The following is a 16,675-nucleotide window of genomic DNA, read 5'->3' on the forward strand; positions in this document are numbered from 1 at the left end:
AGATCTATCGATCACTATTTGATATTCGGTCAGTTTGTAAGGAGTGTGCTATTTTAAGTTAATATACAAATCTAATCTTAAACTAAATAAACGGGAGACAGTAACATACGATATGATACTTTGAGTATAAAAAAAACTTCAAAGTTTAAACTTAACTTGTCTTTGACGACGATTTCCAATTCAATGAATTGTTAGATAAGCCGAGTAAATTTTTGGCAATGAAAATAATTCCAATAGAAATACGTGTGCTGTGTAATGTTACATATTTTAACTATAAATGTTTTGACTACATTATATTATAAATACAATACAATTTTTCAAACGATTTAAATGGGGTACATCAGTTGGCCTTAAATAATATTTTAAAAAGTTGAAGGAAACCTAAAATAACAACTATAAATATGAATGACCTTTATAGTTCTAACTAAGTTATTGTAGTTTCTAATACATATGTGCCTACATAGCAGTGTAGTGTCGTCGAAATCCCCCTGTTTTCATCGCACAGCCTTACTTACGTGTGCGCGAGCAGGATACAAAGGGACTAGGTGACGTCATATCGAGTCCTTTTATGAGTATCTTGCACATATAAAAGTAAGGCTGTGAGAAAAAAAACCAACTATCTTAATATAAACATAAGCAAATAATCTTAATATGTATAAACATTCTATTGCACAAATATCTCATTCGTTAGTGTTATTAAGCAAGTTAAAGTAACTTGACTAATGACAAAAATATGCTGTACAGAATGGAAAAATCAAATTTAAATAGATACAAAATTCAAATAAGCAGCTTTCAACATGAATAATTCACACTTTGTTTGTACTCGCGTTTTAAGTCCAAAAACGGATTAAATCGGCTCGATTTCGTAAAGTTTCAACTCTGATTACAGCGCACGTGCATAAAGTAGATATGCATGTATGTATTACATACATAATAAATGGATCAAAGAAGTCGTTTGTGCAGATGAATAGTGTGAGTGATGAGTTCGAAGCGCAACCCCATTGGTCGTTGGTGATGACATATATATGTACACATATGTATATATGTAGTGTATATACATATATAATATAAGTATGTATGTATGATAGGGATAAGACTCTTGGTCAGTGTAGCCCATAAACATTCACTTAGACTACTACGACCCACCTTCATAAATGACTTTTTACATACATTATCTAAATACGGTACAAAAAACAGCTTATTCATTATTGATTATTGGTTATATTTCGAAACGGAATTCAAGTAGTGCAGTCACGAAGCGATAATCGCCACGTTTCGCTTCTTATCTATGAAATTTTACGGCAGTTTACCGGTTTTTGTGTAATGTTAAAACATTACCATTATCAACTACTGCTCCGTTATGTCTGGTGGTCTTTGAGTCACCCCCTGCATGTATTCGTATATGTCGCACAATTCAGGGAAATTGGCATTGGAAATTTCACTCGCGATATTATTCGACGTTGAGAAAATAAGAAGTAAAAGTTGATTTTGAAAATAGACGTCGCGCCGCCATAATGTACAGAAATATCGCTGTCAGGGCGCAGATCATGGGAATTAAGCCAATAGTCCAAGGCACACCCGGAAACGATATTTAAAACGCGCACAAGACTTTCTAGTTACCATGTACACAATAGACTTTTGACTGACAGCGTTTTTAACGTATTCTGATAAAGCATTATGTCCAATTGTGTACGGAAACCTTAATTGCTTCGACGAAACCAACACACTCGTTCTAATACATACAACTAAGCAGACGATTTATGTACATCTAATAAGCTATGTATGTTTCAGCAGGTGATTATAATTTTAATTTATAATATATATAAAATTCTTACAATCTCAAGTTCGAATTTATAATACATTAGTGGTTTTACCTGGCTTCCCTCGGTATTTGTAATATACATAAACCGCTTAAACATGGCTGATCTAATAGTAAACATTTTATTGCATTTATTTGGATACTTTCATTTTATTTGAATATTCATTTGCTTTTTTATTAAATTTAACGACACGGATTCTACGAAACATACATACAACACGGTGCCGGTTTTAAGAGGGAGGGGGCTGAGTCAGGCGGCGCCCGAGGGCGCCAAATATGTTAGGGCGCCGCTCGATTAACCAAAAGCGCTTTAAAATTTAAAATTCGAGCGCCAAAGGCGCCTTTTCATTATAAACTCAAACATTTTTACTCGGCAAATTCTATTCATTGAGTGAAGGCGCATTCCCTTCTGTATTATAATTAACGTTTCTTTGTGGCAGCCACAATTTAAATCTTGTGCTATACGACGCTCCGTAATCTTCGGTAACATCGCAAACTTTTTTCGATATTCTCCGAAGATTGTTTACACTATTTTCAGCTTCAATATATCGATAGAAGATTTTAACTGATTACGTTCAATTATATTCCTAAAAAAATTATCTTAGATTCGAACAGTTAAACGAATATTCAAAGATGTGGGGTTTTTTGTATTTTGTAAACAATCTACTGGAAAGAGCCGATCTTCAAATTAAGCTCACTACGAATTCAAAATCTGATATTATTAGCAATTAACTTTTCAATTTAAAAGCCTTGCTTTCAAATAAAGTTCAAGGTAAAATTAATCCATTCATTGTATTAAATTTTATAAAACAGCTAAATAGAATTATATCCAAACATTTGGGTTGCTATGCTTTTGCAGACACTGCCTGAAACTGTAGCAAGGTCCGAAGCCCGGAAAAAGGAGGATGGTAAATTTTTTTTTCTAAGGGTGTTTAGAAAAAATTACCCGTGGGCGCCATTGGGTGTAAGGCCGGCACTAATACAACATACGTACATACAAAGTCTCTTTCGAAATTACATATATGTACATATATTACTAGTAGTTTTACCCGGCTTCGCTCAGTATTTATAATAGCTTAAACATGGCGAATCTAATAGTAAATATCCATTTGTTTTTTTATTAAATTTATTTGAATCGAAAAAAAAATCGACTCGTCATAGAAATTTTCACTTGTCTACGTAGTCTCAACCAATGTTTCTTACATACAAAGACTCTTTCGACATTACATATAACCAGAATCCCCGTATTATATATAACCAGAATAACCAAAAGCCCCGGGGGCCTTCGCCCCCCGTCCCCCGTCCCCATGTCGTCATAGAAACTATGTGTTGTTTACGAATTCCCAACCAATGTTACATACATACAAAGTCCCTTTCGAAATAATATATATATTAGATATGATAAATGATCACAAAATATAATATATGGTAATTATTACGGTTTATTACTATTTAGGTTATAATCCATCCGCTATAGGAAGACTCTTGGGTAAAACGTACATTTCCTTCACCGCCACTCGACCAATAGCATTTCGTATATACAATAGCAATAGAACACTGTACGTACGAAATGCTATTGGGCGAGATAAAGTGAACAGGACAGCACGTGCGTTTTATCTACATAAGTGTATTCCTACAGCGGATAAATTATACTATTGCAATTTGCCGTCAAATTTAATTTACCGGTAAACGGTAAACATTTTTTTTGATACGGATATGAAAAAAAAAATTCGTGGACTGTATGTGGTAACTTTTCCAAAAAACGTTAACCTAAATTAAATCATAAATGAATGTCTGTCTGGTGAATAATGTCATATCAATAAATACATTAATTCTAAATAATAAATAATAATAATACTTTTATAAGAATATGTAGGTATATATACATATACATACGTAAGTTTTGACAATTTTAATGTTTCGATCATAATATTGAAACAACCGTCATTATCGTGTTTATTACCATTTGGTTAGTCTTTGTTGGCAGTGAATTTATCAATTTGAAATCGCCCATTTAATACTGAAAATAAACAGATTCCAGACAACCTAATCCACAACACGCCATTTGCATCGATTTTTAATGTAATACTATGCAATAATATGCCTGTATATATACTTCACGACAAAATAGTTGACGGTAAATACCAGTAAATAATAAAATTTACCGGTATTCACCAATTTCACGTAATTTCGAAGATTTACCGGTAAACCGGTATACCGGTATTGCAATCCCTAGCCCGGTTGCATCGACCGATTCGCTTTTTCTCGACTTTCCGAATTTTTAAATTTCTCATGTGCTTGGTATTAAGGATAAATAACATAATTTAATATTCAAATGTTTTCAAATATTTTTAGGGTGTGTTAATAACTTAAAACTCTAAGAATGATCACAAAAGAAATTTAGAAATTCCAAGAGTCGAGAAAACGAGAATCGGTAGAACGGAGTAGACCAGTGTTTATCTATGTACTAATGTAAATTTACTGAAATATTATCTAAATTACTGCAAATTTTAATCAAGAACTATTATAATAATAATAACAGAAATGCATGCAAAGTATGTAAATAAACAGTGTTTATAAACAAGGCTTTATGCTCGCTATACAAATATTTAACACGAGCGATCCAAGATGCGCCATTTTATCTAAACGTTTCTAAAGCCGTGTTTTTTTCTGAAATGAAAGTAGTTTACTAAAAAAAGTCATCTCATATCTATCAACTACGTATAGTTAGTATAGATCACGTTTTTATACATACTTTATACGTGACTTCACAACATGAAAAAAGTCTACGCAAAATTGGGTCAGGTAAGAGATTCTATAATTTATCTTCTTTCTATATACACACATACGTATATTATATTTCGTTTATCAACGATGATAAAAAATAATGAAAGTATTATATGTATGTGTGCATACAAGTTTTGCTATGACATCAGCGCTTCTGAACACAAAAGCACGTAATGCAAATGACACTTATCGTATTGTATTCTACTAACGATTGCAGTTTGTTATGTCAGCTGATATTAGAAGGAATTAAAAAAAAAATAAACACGTCAAACACCGCGGCATCAAGTAGTAAAATTTCAATGATAATCGCATAATAAAATCGATTAAAATAAATATACGTGTACGTAATAATGCAGGGCTTTGGCACTGACACCGACATGTTTTATCGAAGGCGGAAACGCATAAATAATATACATTATATACGTATGTACATATGTATGTGTTACTTTCTCGGCTATTTGTGTTAGTTACGATCCAGTGCGAAAGCTCTGGAACAAGACGTCTATTCGTCATATTCCATTTCGAAGCGTTCGAGCTGAACACACACACACACACACATACACGTGTTAGAAGACTGGATTAGATCTGTCATCCTACGAGAGAAAAGTGAAAAATAAAATAAAATAAAACGGACGACGAATGGGTTAATTTCAGAGTCGATACACACACATGAATGCATTCGATATGAGTATGCTCGCTTCCTCTCACGTATGATTTCGTCTTTTTACAACCCAATGTTTTGATAGTAAAAATATGTATGTATGTGGATTTATTACTAGTTACAATAAACATTATTCGCCAATAAATAATCGAGAAAAGACAAACAAAATTTCCGGGATGTTCTAGATCAAAGGCTCCCAAACTTATTTAGCATCTTTTTACAAGGATTTTTAGATAAAAAAATACTAAACGTCTCCATGGAAATCTACCTTATTTAATTTATTATTTTAGATGTCTAAATAATCTCTCATTCAATTGATATACTTTTGTCGGTTGCTTGAATTATAAAAAATGTAACGACTAATGTAGTCATTCCCTCAGATTTTTAGCAACTAAGTAGTGAATGGTGAAAATGAATGACACTGTACATATGTATCAGTGGCGTGCGGTGACTTTTCAACCGGGGGATCCTGTCCAAAAAACGATCAATTTATTTTTTATTTTATTCTTCGAAACTTTATTTATATATAATTTTAGCTATTAGATAATTTATATATTTATTACTTTGTCATATATGTACATATATATTTATTAAAATGTCTGATATGTTTTCGTTTTTGAATGAACTCAATATAGGTGTGGGTTTCGGGCAATAATTTTTTAACAATAATCTCTTTTTCTTTATATGGTAGAAAAGCAAATATCCTTTTTAGTACATTTTTAATTAAACAATTGCAATTAATATTAACAACGGCGATAAATCCACTTGCATTGTTACTTTGGCTCTCCATATTTAGGGACATGATAAATAATAATTTAGGACGTAATACATTACAATAAAATAATAAAAGTAAATAACTTAAGACGTAACGTACGAAATATCAATCAACGAATCAAGCGAAATGTATACATACGTATCCATAAAAAGGATTATTCTGATACACTAAATGATATAAATTTGAAATTATATTTTAACTTTATAATTCAAACATTAGAAATAAAGTTTTAGTGAAACTACAAAATTACGCAGAATTTAAATGAAAACCATACAGTTAACCTAAATTTTAAAGATAAACCACAGTCAACATCCGTTTTCAACAATTTCTATATAAATTATTAATTCTGGATGAAATTTATATTACATTTTGTATCGCCACTTGCCATCAGATCAAATTGATAACTATTACACTAACATTTAAGGCAAACGGTACATCGATTGTATTTAAAAATCATTTAGTGTTATCAAAAATGTTTTCATATAACTCATCAGACAGTTTATAAGAAAATACCAAATTCATATTGAGTTTAAGAAACTCTGATAGACATATGTATGTATAGGATCATAATGCAACACATGCAATTTGATTGTAAGCAAATCTGAAATATCGCCACGGAACAAATGTTTTAATTATAACTAGCATAGCATACTCAGTGAGTCATCCTGTTGTTACAAAACACAACTACTCGTTGTACCACATGCTCTGTATTTTTAAAATTTTCAAAAAACAAAACATATCGGCTTATTCGAATCAAAAGCGAAACAATAGTCTTACATGACTTTTAAAAGTAGGCTTCGAATACAATAATAATTATAAACCATTGTGGCCGAATGTATTGATCGTGTTTCAGTTGGGATCACATAGATACCTACATATGTACATTCAAAACATATGTAGATATGAGACAGCTAATAATTAATGTGCAAAGATGAGTTGTAGATGTTGTTAGATTAGGCATGTTCTAAACATGTTTGCGAAGTCATTCGTGTCATCAAAAATAGTACGTATTCACATAGTCATCGTTTTGTATCGGGCACCTTTGCAACCGGAAAGGTCTAGTAACCGAAATATGTATTAGACCTTTTATGTTATATTAAATCATAATTTAGCATTGAAATTGTATTGCCTCAGTACATAGTGTACATTTCAACCGCAAGTTATTGAGAATCATGCGTTTGTGCACAAAGAAAAGAAAAAAGTGACGTAATTACAACAAATTTACGTTGAATAAGCAAGCATCCTGTGTGGCATTATTTCAATAATCAGTTTCTGTGGTTTAAAAAATATAAATGTTGCTTAGATAATTCAATGTTACCTTTTGGATGACGAGGGGTGTTCCGAAGTCCTTGCCTCCTTGAAGTCTGAAGCCCAAAGGACAACTCTCGGGTCTGTTGAGTCTTATGTTTAAGAGTTGAGCCATCCTGTAATAAAAATACACATGGAATCAATACGATGCTGAATTTCGGAATGTGAATCAGGTGTGGTTATTCCGATTATGAAAGACTGTAATACGTGAGATAATTTTACTTATCGTAAGTTAGGATATTTATTACATTTATTCAATACAAATGCAAACAAAATAATCCAATACGAAAAGATAAGCAGTTTGCGAAATAGTTTTTAGATTTTCTTAATCAGAAACTATATCACATGCGATGGGATTAAATTGAAAATATCCGATTTGGATTTCGATAAAATAAACGTATAATAAAAATAGAGAAATAGCAAACATATTGTACTGAATAGTATTCTGAATACTATTTGTCGTTTCGAAAATTTGAGAATTAATTTTTAGATCATTTCTCACTTTCAATAAATTTTATGATATGTTCCAAGTTGTATTGGTAATTAAATGGACATTATTCATATTTGAAAGTAGTACCGGACTGGTCATTTTTACTTTATCTATGTACGTAGTAACAATACATAACGTTTTGTGATCATGCGAAAATTAGAACTCGAGATTTTGACTGATTCGAACTCAAAATCGATCATTGATCATGTTTTCAGGGTCTAGAAAAAAGTGTGATTAAGTGTGTGTCGGTGTATTTTGGAAATATTTATATGGGGATTTTTTAACACGTTAGTCCTATCAAACTGAAACTTATCGATACGAAGTAATTTTTTTTCTTCAAATTTTTAAGTTGACCGGAAATGGTACCTCCTCTTATAGGAGTCCTCTTAGTTTCACTTGCGCAACGACAATATAAGTTTTTGTATTCAATTATCTCCCAAACTATCAGACTGATTTTTTTTTACATGTGATAGAAATTATAAATTTTACATCATAAAATTTTTTTACCTCAACCGGAAGTAGTATTTTAGAGAGTCGATGTTGTTTTATGTTTTTCTCAGATACCTTTTGGTGTATTGAACTGAAATTTCATATCTAGAATTTTAGGCTAAATACCAAGCTATATATAAAATTTACAACACCCCTCAACCGGAAGTAGCAGTTTACTCTTGTTCGGTTTTTCTTTCACTATTTTTTTCGACCCTTTAAATATTTGTAATCTTTACGAGAAAATTCAAGTATAATTCTTCAAGTATCAATAAATAAATCGTTAAATTTAATAAGCCGGAAGTGGGATTTTTTCCTTAGAAAAATCAAAAATATTGTGACCACACGATTTTTTCTACACCACTGAACGTATCAAGCTTAAAATTTATATTTGTATCCTTTATCTGCTAGCTTAGAGTTGATGAGGTTTTGGTTAGATTATTTTATTTTGACCTTTTAAATTATTTCTATCTTCTTAACATTATAAGTTTAGTATAATTTCGCTATTCTGTGTGTATGTTTGTCTGAGATAACGCTCGCCGTACTATAATAGTCGTTTCGATTCGACATACATGTGTACGTAAGCTTCCGAAAAAAGGACGTACAACGTAATACGAATAATAACAAAAGAAAGAAAGTTCTATACATACTGTTCGAAGCGAATGTTTCCGCTAAGAAAATAGACCTAAATAATTTAGAAATAATATACCGCTATCTTTTAATTAATTAATTTTTCTATCGGTGTTTTATATTGTTTATATGTATGTAGGTAGGTAAGTGATTTTTACCAATTTTTTCATATTAAACAATTAAATATAAATATTAAATTAAATATATTTAAAAGGTATTTGAAAAAATTTAGACTGAGTGCGGATTGAACTCGGCCGTAGCGCAGGATCGGGAGCGACGGGAGCAGGCGCCGTCTCGCCGTGCGGGAGCATGCGCCAAGTCCCCGCGCGCGCTCGAACTTTTGCCTTGAAGTTTCCAATTTCAACTTACAATCAATTTGTATCGCAAATGCTCTCATAGCCGGTATGTGTGAACGTGTATGTACATATGTTTCATTATCGAATTTTGTTTTTTATACCTCTTTAATTCGTCAAATACATAGATAAGTCATGTGTTGGTCACATCTGATTTTTTATTGTAAAAACTAATATATTTGGGAATCTTAAATTGAAACTCAAATAATTTTACAGTCCCCTAAACGAAGATTTACGGCCATCAATTTGATAAATACTGATATAAATTATCAAGAAAACAATTACAAAGGTCATACAGTTGAAATGATTCGAAAAACACGTCTTAATTGAAATGTTACAATGAAAACAAAATTACACATATGAATGTACATACGTTAATTACTCATTAGACATACAATGTAAAATGTCAATTTTACTGTAAGTCAATGGCTTTTTCGTAAACCAATAAATCAACTGCTCGCCGAAAGTAAGTGACATTGGAGTTCGTACGTATGTACATATTATGCATGTCTAGTTGAATCCTGAATTGATGAATGATACAGAATCACTGCAACCATTAGCCTCCATTATCGTAAAAAGTTATTAGTTCAAAAACTAACCATGAGACATTCAAGTAATGTTGATACGCTAACTTGACCTCAAGAATGACGGCTCTGACCTAAAGAGCGATCATTTTACCTTTTGTAAATTCGGCACGTAATGGCCAAGAAACATAATGAAGGTCTTCAATCGACAATTTTAGTTAGGCGAAACAAAAATATAGAAGTTAGACTTGTTGACGCTCATTATTATTATCCTTATCTACAGACTGATTCAGTCAGAAACCAACAGGTAAATTAATATTAGGCTGATTGTGAAAGTCCGTTATGGCACCGTACCAAAACATGGTTCTTACCTTCTGAAATGCCGAAATGACTAACTAAGCTTAAATTTGGCAGAGAAATAAGCTTCGGCTATAGCGTGTCTGTCAACGATATAAACAAACACGCGAAAATATACATACATATGTATGTAAATAAAATAGAGATACCTGGTCCGTTCTTGCAAATTGACGATTACTTGTTAGCCGTCAAAGCCAAGATTTACCATTGGTGATTCATCGAAAATGAACCCCGTCAAGACGAATAATAAATAAAGGCACTCACCTGTGTTTAATAACAACGGAATTTCTAAACGCTTAGTCACCTCGTTTTGATTGGGGTCGACGTTACCTCATCATCTGAACCGTTGTCGGACAAAAAATACAAATATGCACTATCTCGAGATTAAATAACATCTATAGGTTTGCACATTTTCAATATTTTGACAGTGCAGGTAGTGTGCAGATGTTACATATGTGCAAAACGAGAGTTTTAGGCACGTCGTTATCACAGGTGAGTCTCGAGAAATTCCACAACCCAGGTGATGGCTGTACAATTTTCAAAACAAACATTGCGCACACGTTCGGCTTTTTTAATACATTCATAATTGAATTTGCGCACTCGAAACCGACCTGAATCACTCGCCTGGAATTCGGACTTCTTGGGTAAATTAATCGGTCCACTGAGCGTATCTGTTCGAATGACAATTAGTATGTATGTACATATGATCGGAAGATGAATCCAATTTGCAATTTGCAATGATATGTGAGACAATGATTGTATATTTTGAACAATATTTCGAATCGTTTGAAACCAGCTGATGAGTTATTTTTATCAGCTGGCCCACGGGTAAAAAAAACAGGTTATATTTTTCGGCACAGATTTTTCAAATTCTTTTAACCAATATTTTTTTAAACTCATTTAAATTTAAATAATAAATAACCTTCTCATGAAATTTCACATAGATTTTTTTGCATGAAAACAGTATAATACTCTATAAATCTATTACTCTCTTTAAATCCTCCATACAAAATTAATTATGTAACTAATATTATGACGGCGATATAAATCTCAAAGTGTCTCGATAATATGGCACTTTATTCTGTGAAGAAAGTATGGACTATAAACTTAAAAATTGGAGTTAGGATCCGATGGGTTAATTGATCGGACGCGATCAATTGACGTATGTATAAGTTACTGGTTGGTTTGGTGAGCAATCCTCAAATTCTTGCAGAATTGAACTTCAATGTTCCCAGCCAACTAAGGTACATTAGTTTAGCCGCAATTAGTTCTCTTCTCCTGGGGCACGTACCAATTTGATGGTTTCGTGGCCTGTTGCTAGGGGCATCAAGCTCTTCAACCGAATTTCTGTCAACTTGGATTTATACAATCTAAAATATACTGAACTGGTTGAGGGATTGTTCAGTTTGAGATCGTAACGTGTTCTATTAATGTATTTGTTTTATATGTATGCTAGTTTTTTTTTTCTTTTATTTTCATCCCAATCTATACTTTTCTTTTTTTTTGTTTAGCCATAGTGACGACTTAGAACTTCTCTGTAATGTCACTATGGCAACATTGTAATAAATAAATAACTAAGAAATACATATGTAACTTTTACAAATTAAGTGAGTACTAAAGATGATATAAGGAGGACGAAGTGATGACTAAAGGTCAAGATGATGAAAGGAGGATTTCAAAAAGCAAACTTTAAATTATTTATTTGTTCATTGTAAAAAATCTTCTTTACTTATTTATTTTCTCCGATACATATGTAGTTTTTCCGTAAATAAGAACGAAAGCTGTTTTCGTATGGATCGCTCCAGCAGCATGTACATATGTACATAAGTGGAACGTTTGATTTAATAAGATAGTATGAAAAAAGTAACTGTTTTAACTGTTCAACCATGTAACCTGTGAAATTATCGTTAAATGAACTCTCCGTTTCTATACTTGTATCGTCGGCTTTTTACTAGGCGTATATGAAAAATGTTTTATTAATTGAAATTAATTAAATACATACAGACATATGCATGTAGCTGTAATAAACATAACATTATTAATCTTATTCAAAATTATATTCAAATATAGAAACGGCGAGTTCATTTAACGAGAATTGGTGAAACCAGGCCCACCGGAAGTTATTATTATATTTAAGAGGAAGTTATTATTAGTTATTAAGTTAAGCTGTGATCACGTCGATCTGACAATAGATTCTAATGAAATTTTGATGATTTCGTTAATGATTAAATTCTTTTAGCGTTTTCGCAGACTTTGCTCATTTTAGAGCTAACTTCCGTATGTCGGTAAAATATCGAAGTTATTGAAAAAGTGGAAGTGGTTCAAAATCAGCTCACAAATGTTGCGCTTTGTACACACAGTCAGTAAAACTAATAAAAAGCGATTATGTATAGGATTTTGGAAGACCCTAAAGTAACATTTGGTAAAATCATCCAAACAAAAAATGCGCAATTTTAAACAAAACCTGAATTTCGAGTGTATACATATGTAAATATGTAATTCTAACCTCGATATAATTCATCCGAGTTATTTATTCCAATAATATCGTTTACATAGCTGTATATGAGTACTGAAATGCTAAAAAAATGTGCCGTATGTTCTATATATAGGAATTAAAGCGACCGCTCTTTGTACAATACGCAGAATATGCAACTTATGCTAAATAATGCACGCATACGAGATAAGCAAAACAATATACTTTGCGTAAAAATTATGGCAAATCATAAACGTGAGTGCGATTAATCAACCTTGACTTTGAACTAGATATCGAAAGACGAAATGGGTCAAACAATTGGTGAGTCTCATGCATTTGCACGAAAGCGGTTCAAAATTATACCACAAATTAGATCATCTCAATTTTAAATGAATATTTGGGATGGGCTTCAGTCCAAATGACGCAAATTGCAACACTGTGCGCAATCCAGAACAGGATTCAATCATAAACGTGAGATTAACATCATGTTAAAATCTTGGAATGGTTCATGGAATTAGTGGTGCTAATTATAATGATTTGTATAAATTAGCCAATTATTTTTTTCTCAATTGTCAGATAAGTCGGAAATTCATAGGAATGTCTGAATAGCAGATCTAATGGAGATCATGATCACGTGCGTTGCGCTCATGCAAACAGTCCAGACATGTTTTCAGCAGTTGTAAACATCCTTTTTCATGTCACAGGGCATTGTCAAATGTTATTAACCTTTACACGCCCACCATTGTGGGAGTACATTTTGCTCCTCATGCACTCGAAAATTCTTTTGTGACACTCTCGTAAAATTCCCCACAACTCTTATCGTTTCTTTTTTATCAGGCGACTTTCGTTAGATTTATTGCGAAGAAAATTGCAATGAAAGCGTTTCTCAGTCAAGTCGTTTGTATTACGAAATGTTGACGTGTCGAAAAAGCCCCGAACGATGACTCTCTTAAGTGCATACAGCGATGGTGTGTTTCGGTAAATAACTGCGAGAGCCAAGTCCCAAATTTCGACATAATTTTACCTGTTTTATTGCGGGGAAATAATGTCGGACACTCGGTGAAAGTGTCGTAGTACGGATACAAAAATTTAATTCGTGGCAAAAGTGGGAATTCAGCCAAAGTAATTTCTATCTACAACAACAATGTTAGCTGAAAAATTATGGTTTTGTTTATTTTTACTTCATATGTTTTCTGATGTGTTTAGTTTACTATAAGTGGGAGTGTTAAATATATGGTAATTGGTGATACAAAAATTTCACTTTAAATTTAAAGGCAACTCAATTGGCAACTATTATATATATTTTCAATATTATCTCCAGGAAATATTGCAAATGTATGCTTTGGTGTTGTATTTGGAATGTCGTTACAAACACGACGAATAGTGTTTACATGCATCATCGTCATCATCATCATTTACAGCCATTCACCATCCACTGCTGTATAGAGGACTCTCCAACACACTTCCATTCGACTGTTTTGGGCTATGAACTCTCATTAGTCTCATCTCATATATTTTTTTTGTAATTTCATCCACGGGTACCATTCGTGCACTTCTTTCGTACATCTATCGCCAGTTCTTCTAGTTACGTGACCCGTTCATTGCCATTTCAATCTCTTTACTCTCACCATTATATCAACTACCCTTGTCATATGTACTTGTCAACTACGTATTCGGGTTTTTATCTGTCTTTGCTATACCGAATGTACAGCGTTCAATTTTTCTTTAAGAGCTTTGGACTTTTTGTAACATTCTGACATACTGGTCGAAGATCTTTTTCTTCAGGCAAAATGTTATTTTAGATATGAAAACCGACTTGGATGTTATAATTAAAAGTGAAAAGTAAACTCAAACTTGACCCGTAAATGTATACATACATACACGTAGTGCTATTGACTTTTATTTTAATCTTTAAAAGTTTATTATCTTAAATAATTTTATATGATTAAGAAAACGATAATGTGTGTACCAGTGGCGTGCCGTGGAAATCACCCTGTTTTTATAGCAAAGCTTCACCTACGTGTGCGGAAGCTGGATACAAGGAGTCCCCTTGTGTCCAGTTCGCGCACATGTAAGTAAGGCTGTGCGATATATGTATATAGATACATATTCATTTGAACTGATAGTAGAAACATAATTTTATTTACTTTCCATTTTATAAGTAAGATTTTCCAATTGTATTTATATTAGAATTGCAATTTTTTTTGTTAGTTTCAATCTCAAGCTTTTCGGAAAATGTCAGACATGATGTGACAAGGTGACATGATTTAATGTCAAACATTATTATTACAATGAAAACACGAAACATCGAAATAGTAAGTGATTGTCTTCGCAAATAATTTCGGATTACCGTTGAAAAACGATACAAAAATAGGGTTAAAACCGGCCATGTGCAAAACAAAACAATTGACTTTTATTCGACAATTATACACATTACACATGCGAGCCTTTTGTTAACCTTTTCATGTTTCACTTCCTTCCAACCATTGTCCGCACATTTGGGATCTATTTTAGCGTACTTTTTTGCGATGTTTAATTTATTCGAACGTTATGTCCGATTACCGAAGAGGCGATCCACGCTCGTTGCGAAACTTTGGCAAACGGCCACGGCCCGAACCCAGCTATTTTGCAAAACGCATTGAAAATAATTTTGGCCTCACCCGAAAGAAACCCGAGACACAGAAAACAAACCGAGGGCGATTATAGCATCGCATATCGATCGATGGAAAGTTATGGTCGCTATTCGTTACGTAAAGAGCGTATCGGGGAGCCGGCGATTTATAAATATGGTCGATCGAACATTCAAAATCTATCCCTTCGCTCGCTCTCGACGTGGAACGTCGGGCAAATATCCAGAATAGAAAAAAAACATCGACCGCGGTTTAATTTTAAAACGTATCGCATAATTTGTTATACAATAATACGTTACATAACAGAAATAAAAACAATTGAATTTGAATTGAGTGCACTGGAGCAAAGGGACAGCGGTAGTTCGGGTGGTGCGGGTGCGGGTAGTCAGGGAGTCGGGTGGCAAAGTGCACGCGCGGCAAATTCAAATCTCTTGACAGTTGGGACAGTTGGGTGATTTCCGTTCGACGAGGTTACCTGGGTTAAGTGTCGAGGGTCGTCCTTAGTTCAGTAGTTCAGAAGCACACAGGAGTTTGGCAAATGTGTGATTGATGAGACTATGAGAGCGGCGACGAGCGTCGGTGCGATGTGATTCGTTCGAGGTTTGGGGTTTGTGGTTTGAGTTCGCAGTGCAGTCGCGTCGCGTCGCGTCTATTTCTGTCTGTGCGAAACTCGACACCGGACGCCGGTCGAGCGGATCGACGGATCGGCGAGCGGATCAGCGACCGACGAGAACGGGCAAGGACGCCACACGCCAACACGCCAACACGCCAACACGCCAACACGCCAACACGCCAACACACGACCGATCGGTGCGCGGTTCAGCCGCAAATAACTATTCGGATTGTGATTCGTTGCCGGAGCGAAGCGCACCCCCACACGTCCACGCATACGCAATGGCAATGGCAATACTACTGCGCGCGCGCATGCGCTCTGCATTGTTTGCGCTGCTGAACGAACCCTTCAGCTTTGCGATCTACGATCTATCCCTTCTTATCAGTTTCCCATTTCAATTCTTCTTTATTTCTCATACAAATCCAGGGTTGCCGGATATTTTGGACTTTATACTTACCGTTTTCAGAAATTATTTAAATCTAAGTTTTTCAGATATACCTACAGTAAGTCCTCTACTTACGCGGTTAAAGGTCTGTTCATACCTATCCAACACGACCTGTATCCTGCAGGTGTCCTGCAAGTGCGGATAGTATTATTTGGTTCATTATATGGACGTATTCATACTCCATTCGCGCATGCGCATTTACGCATTCATGCGCGTCCATATAGAATGTACTAAAGAATACTAACCGTATCTACTTGCAGGATTCGGGTCGTGCTGGATAGGTATGAACAGACCTTAATTCGTTCCGAAATTTTCAGTGTAAGT

The 16,675-nt window shown here is 33.8% G+C and overlaps 1 protein-coding gene across 5 annotated transcripts in view; it reads right to left on the reverse strand.

The window, feature by feature from the left end:
• Positions 1-16,279, reverse strand: part of Zasp52 (Z band alternatively spliced PDZ-motif protein 52) — a 65,798-nt gene extending 49,519 nt beyond the window's left edge. For 4 of the 5 annotated variants that reach the window (XM_077429606.1, XM_077429598.1, XM_077429565.1 and 1 more), the window contains exons 1-2: positions 15,769-16,226; positions 7,361-7,466 (exon numbers count right to left, since the gene is read on the reverse strand). In XM_077429606.1, coding sequence (XP_077285732.1) covers positions 7,361-7,465 — 105 coding nt within the window. In that variant the 5' untranslated portion in view covers position 7,466; positions 15,769-16,226. Of the gene's footprint in view, positions 1-7,360; positions 7,467-15,768 lie in introns of all 5 variants that reach the window. The other variant, XM_077429583.1, reaches the window with a different exon arrangement.
• Between the last annotated feature and the right edge of the window lie 396 nt (positions 16,280-16,675).

This window comes from Arctopsyche grandis, chromosome 1, assembly GCF_051622035.1.
Source record: "Arctopsyche grandis isolate Sample6627 chromosome 1, ASM5162203v2, whole genome shotgun sequence".
Classification (NCBI taxonomy): Eukaryota; Metazoa; Arthropoda; class Insecta; order Trichoptera; family Hydropsychidae; genus Arctopsyche; species Arctopsyche grandis.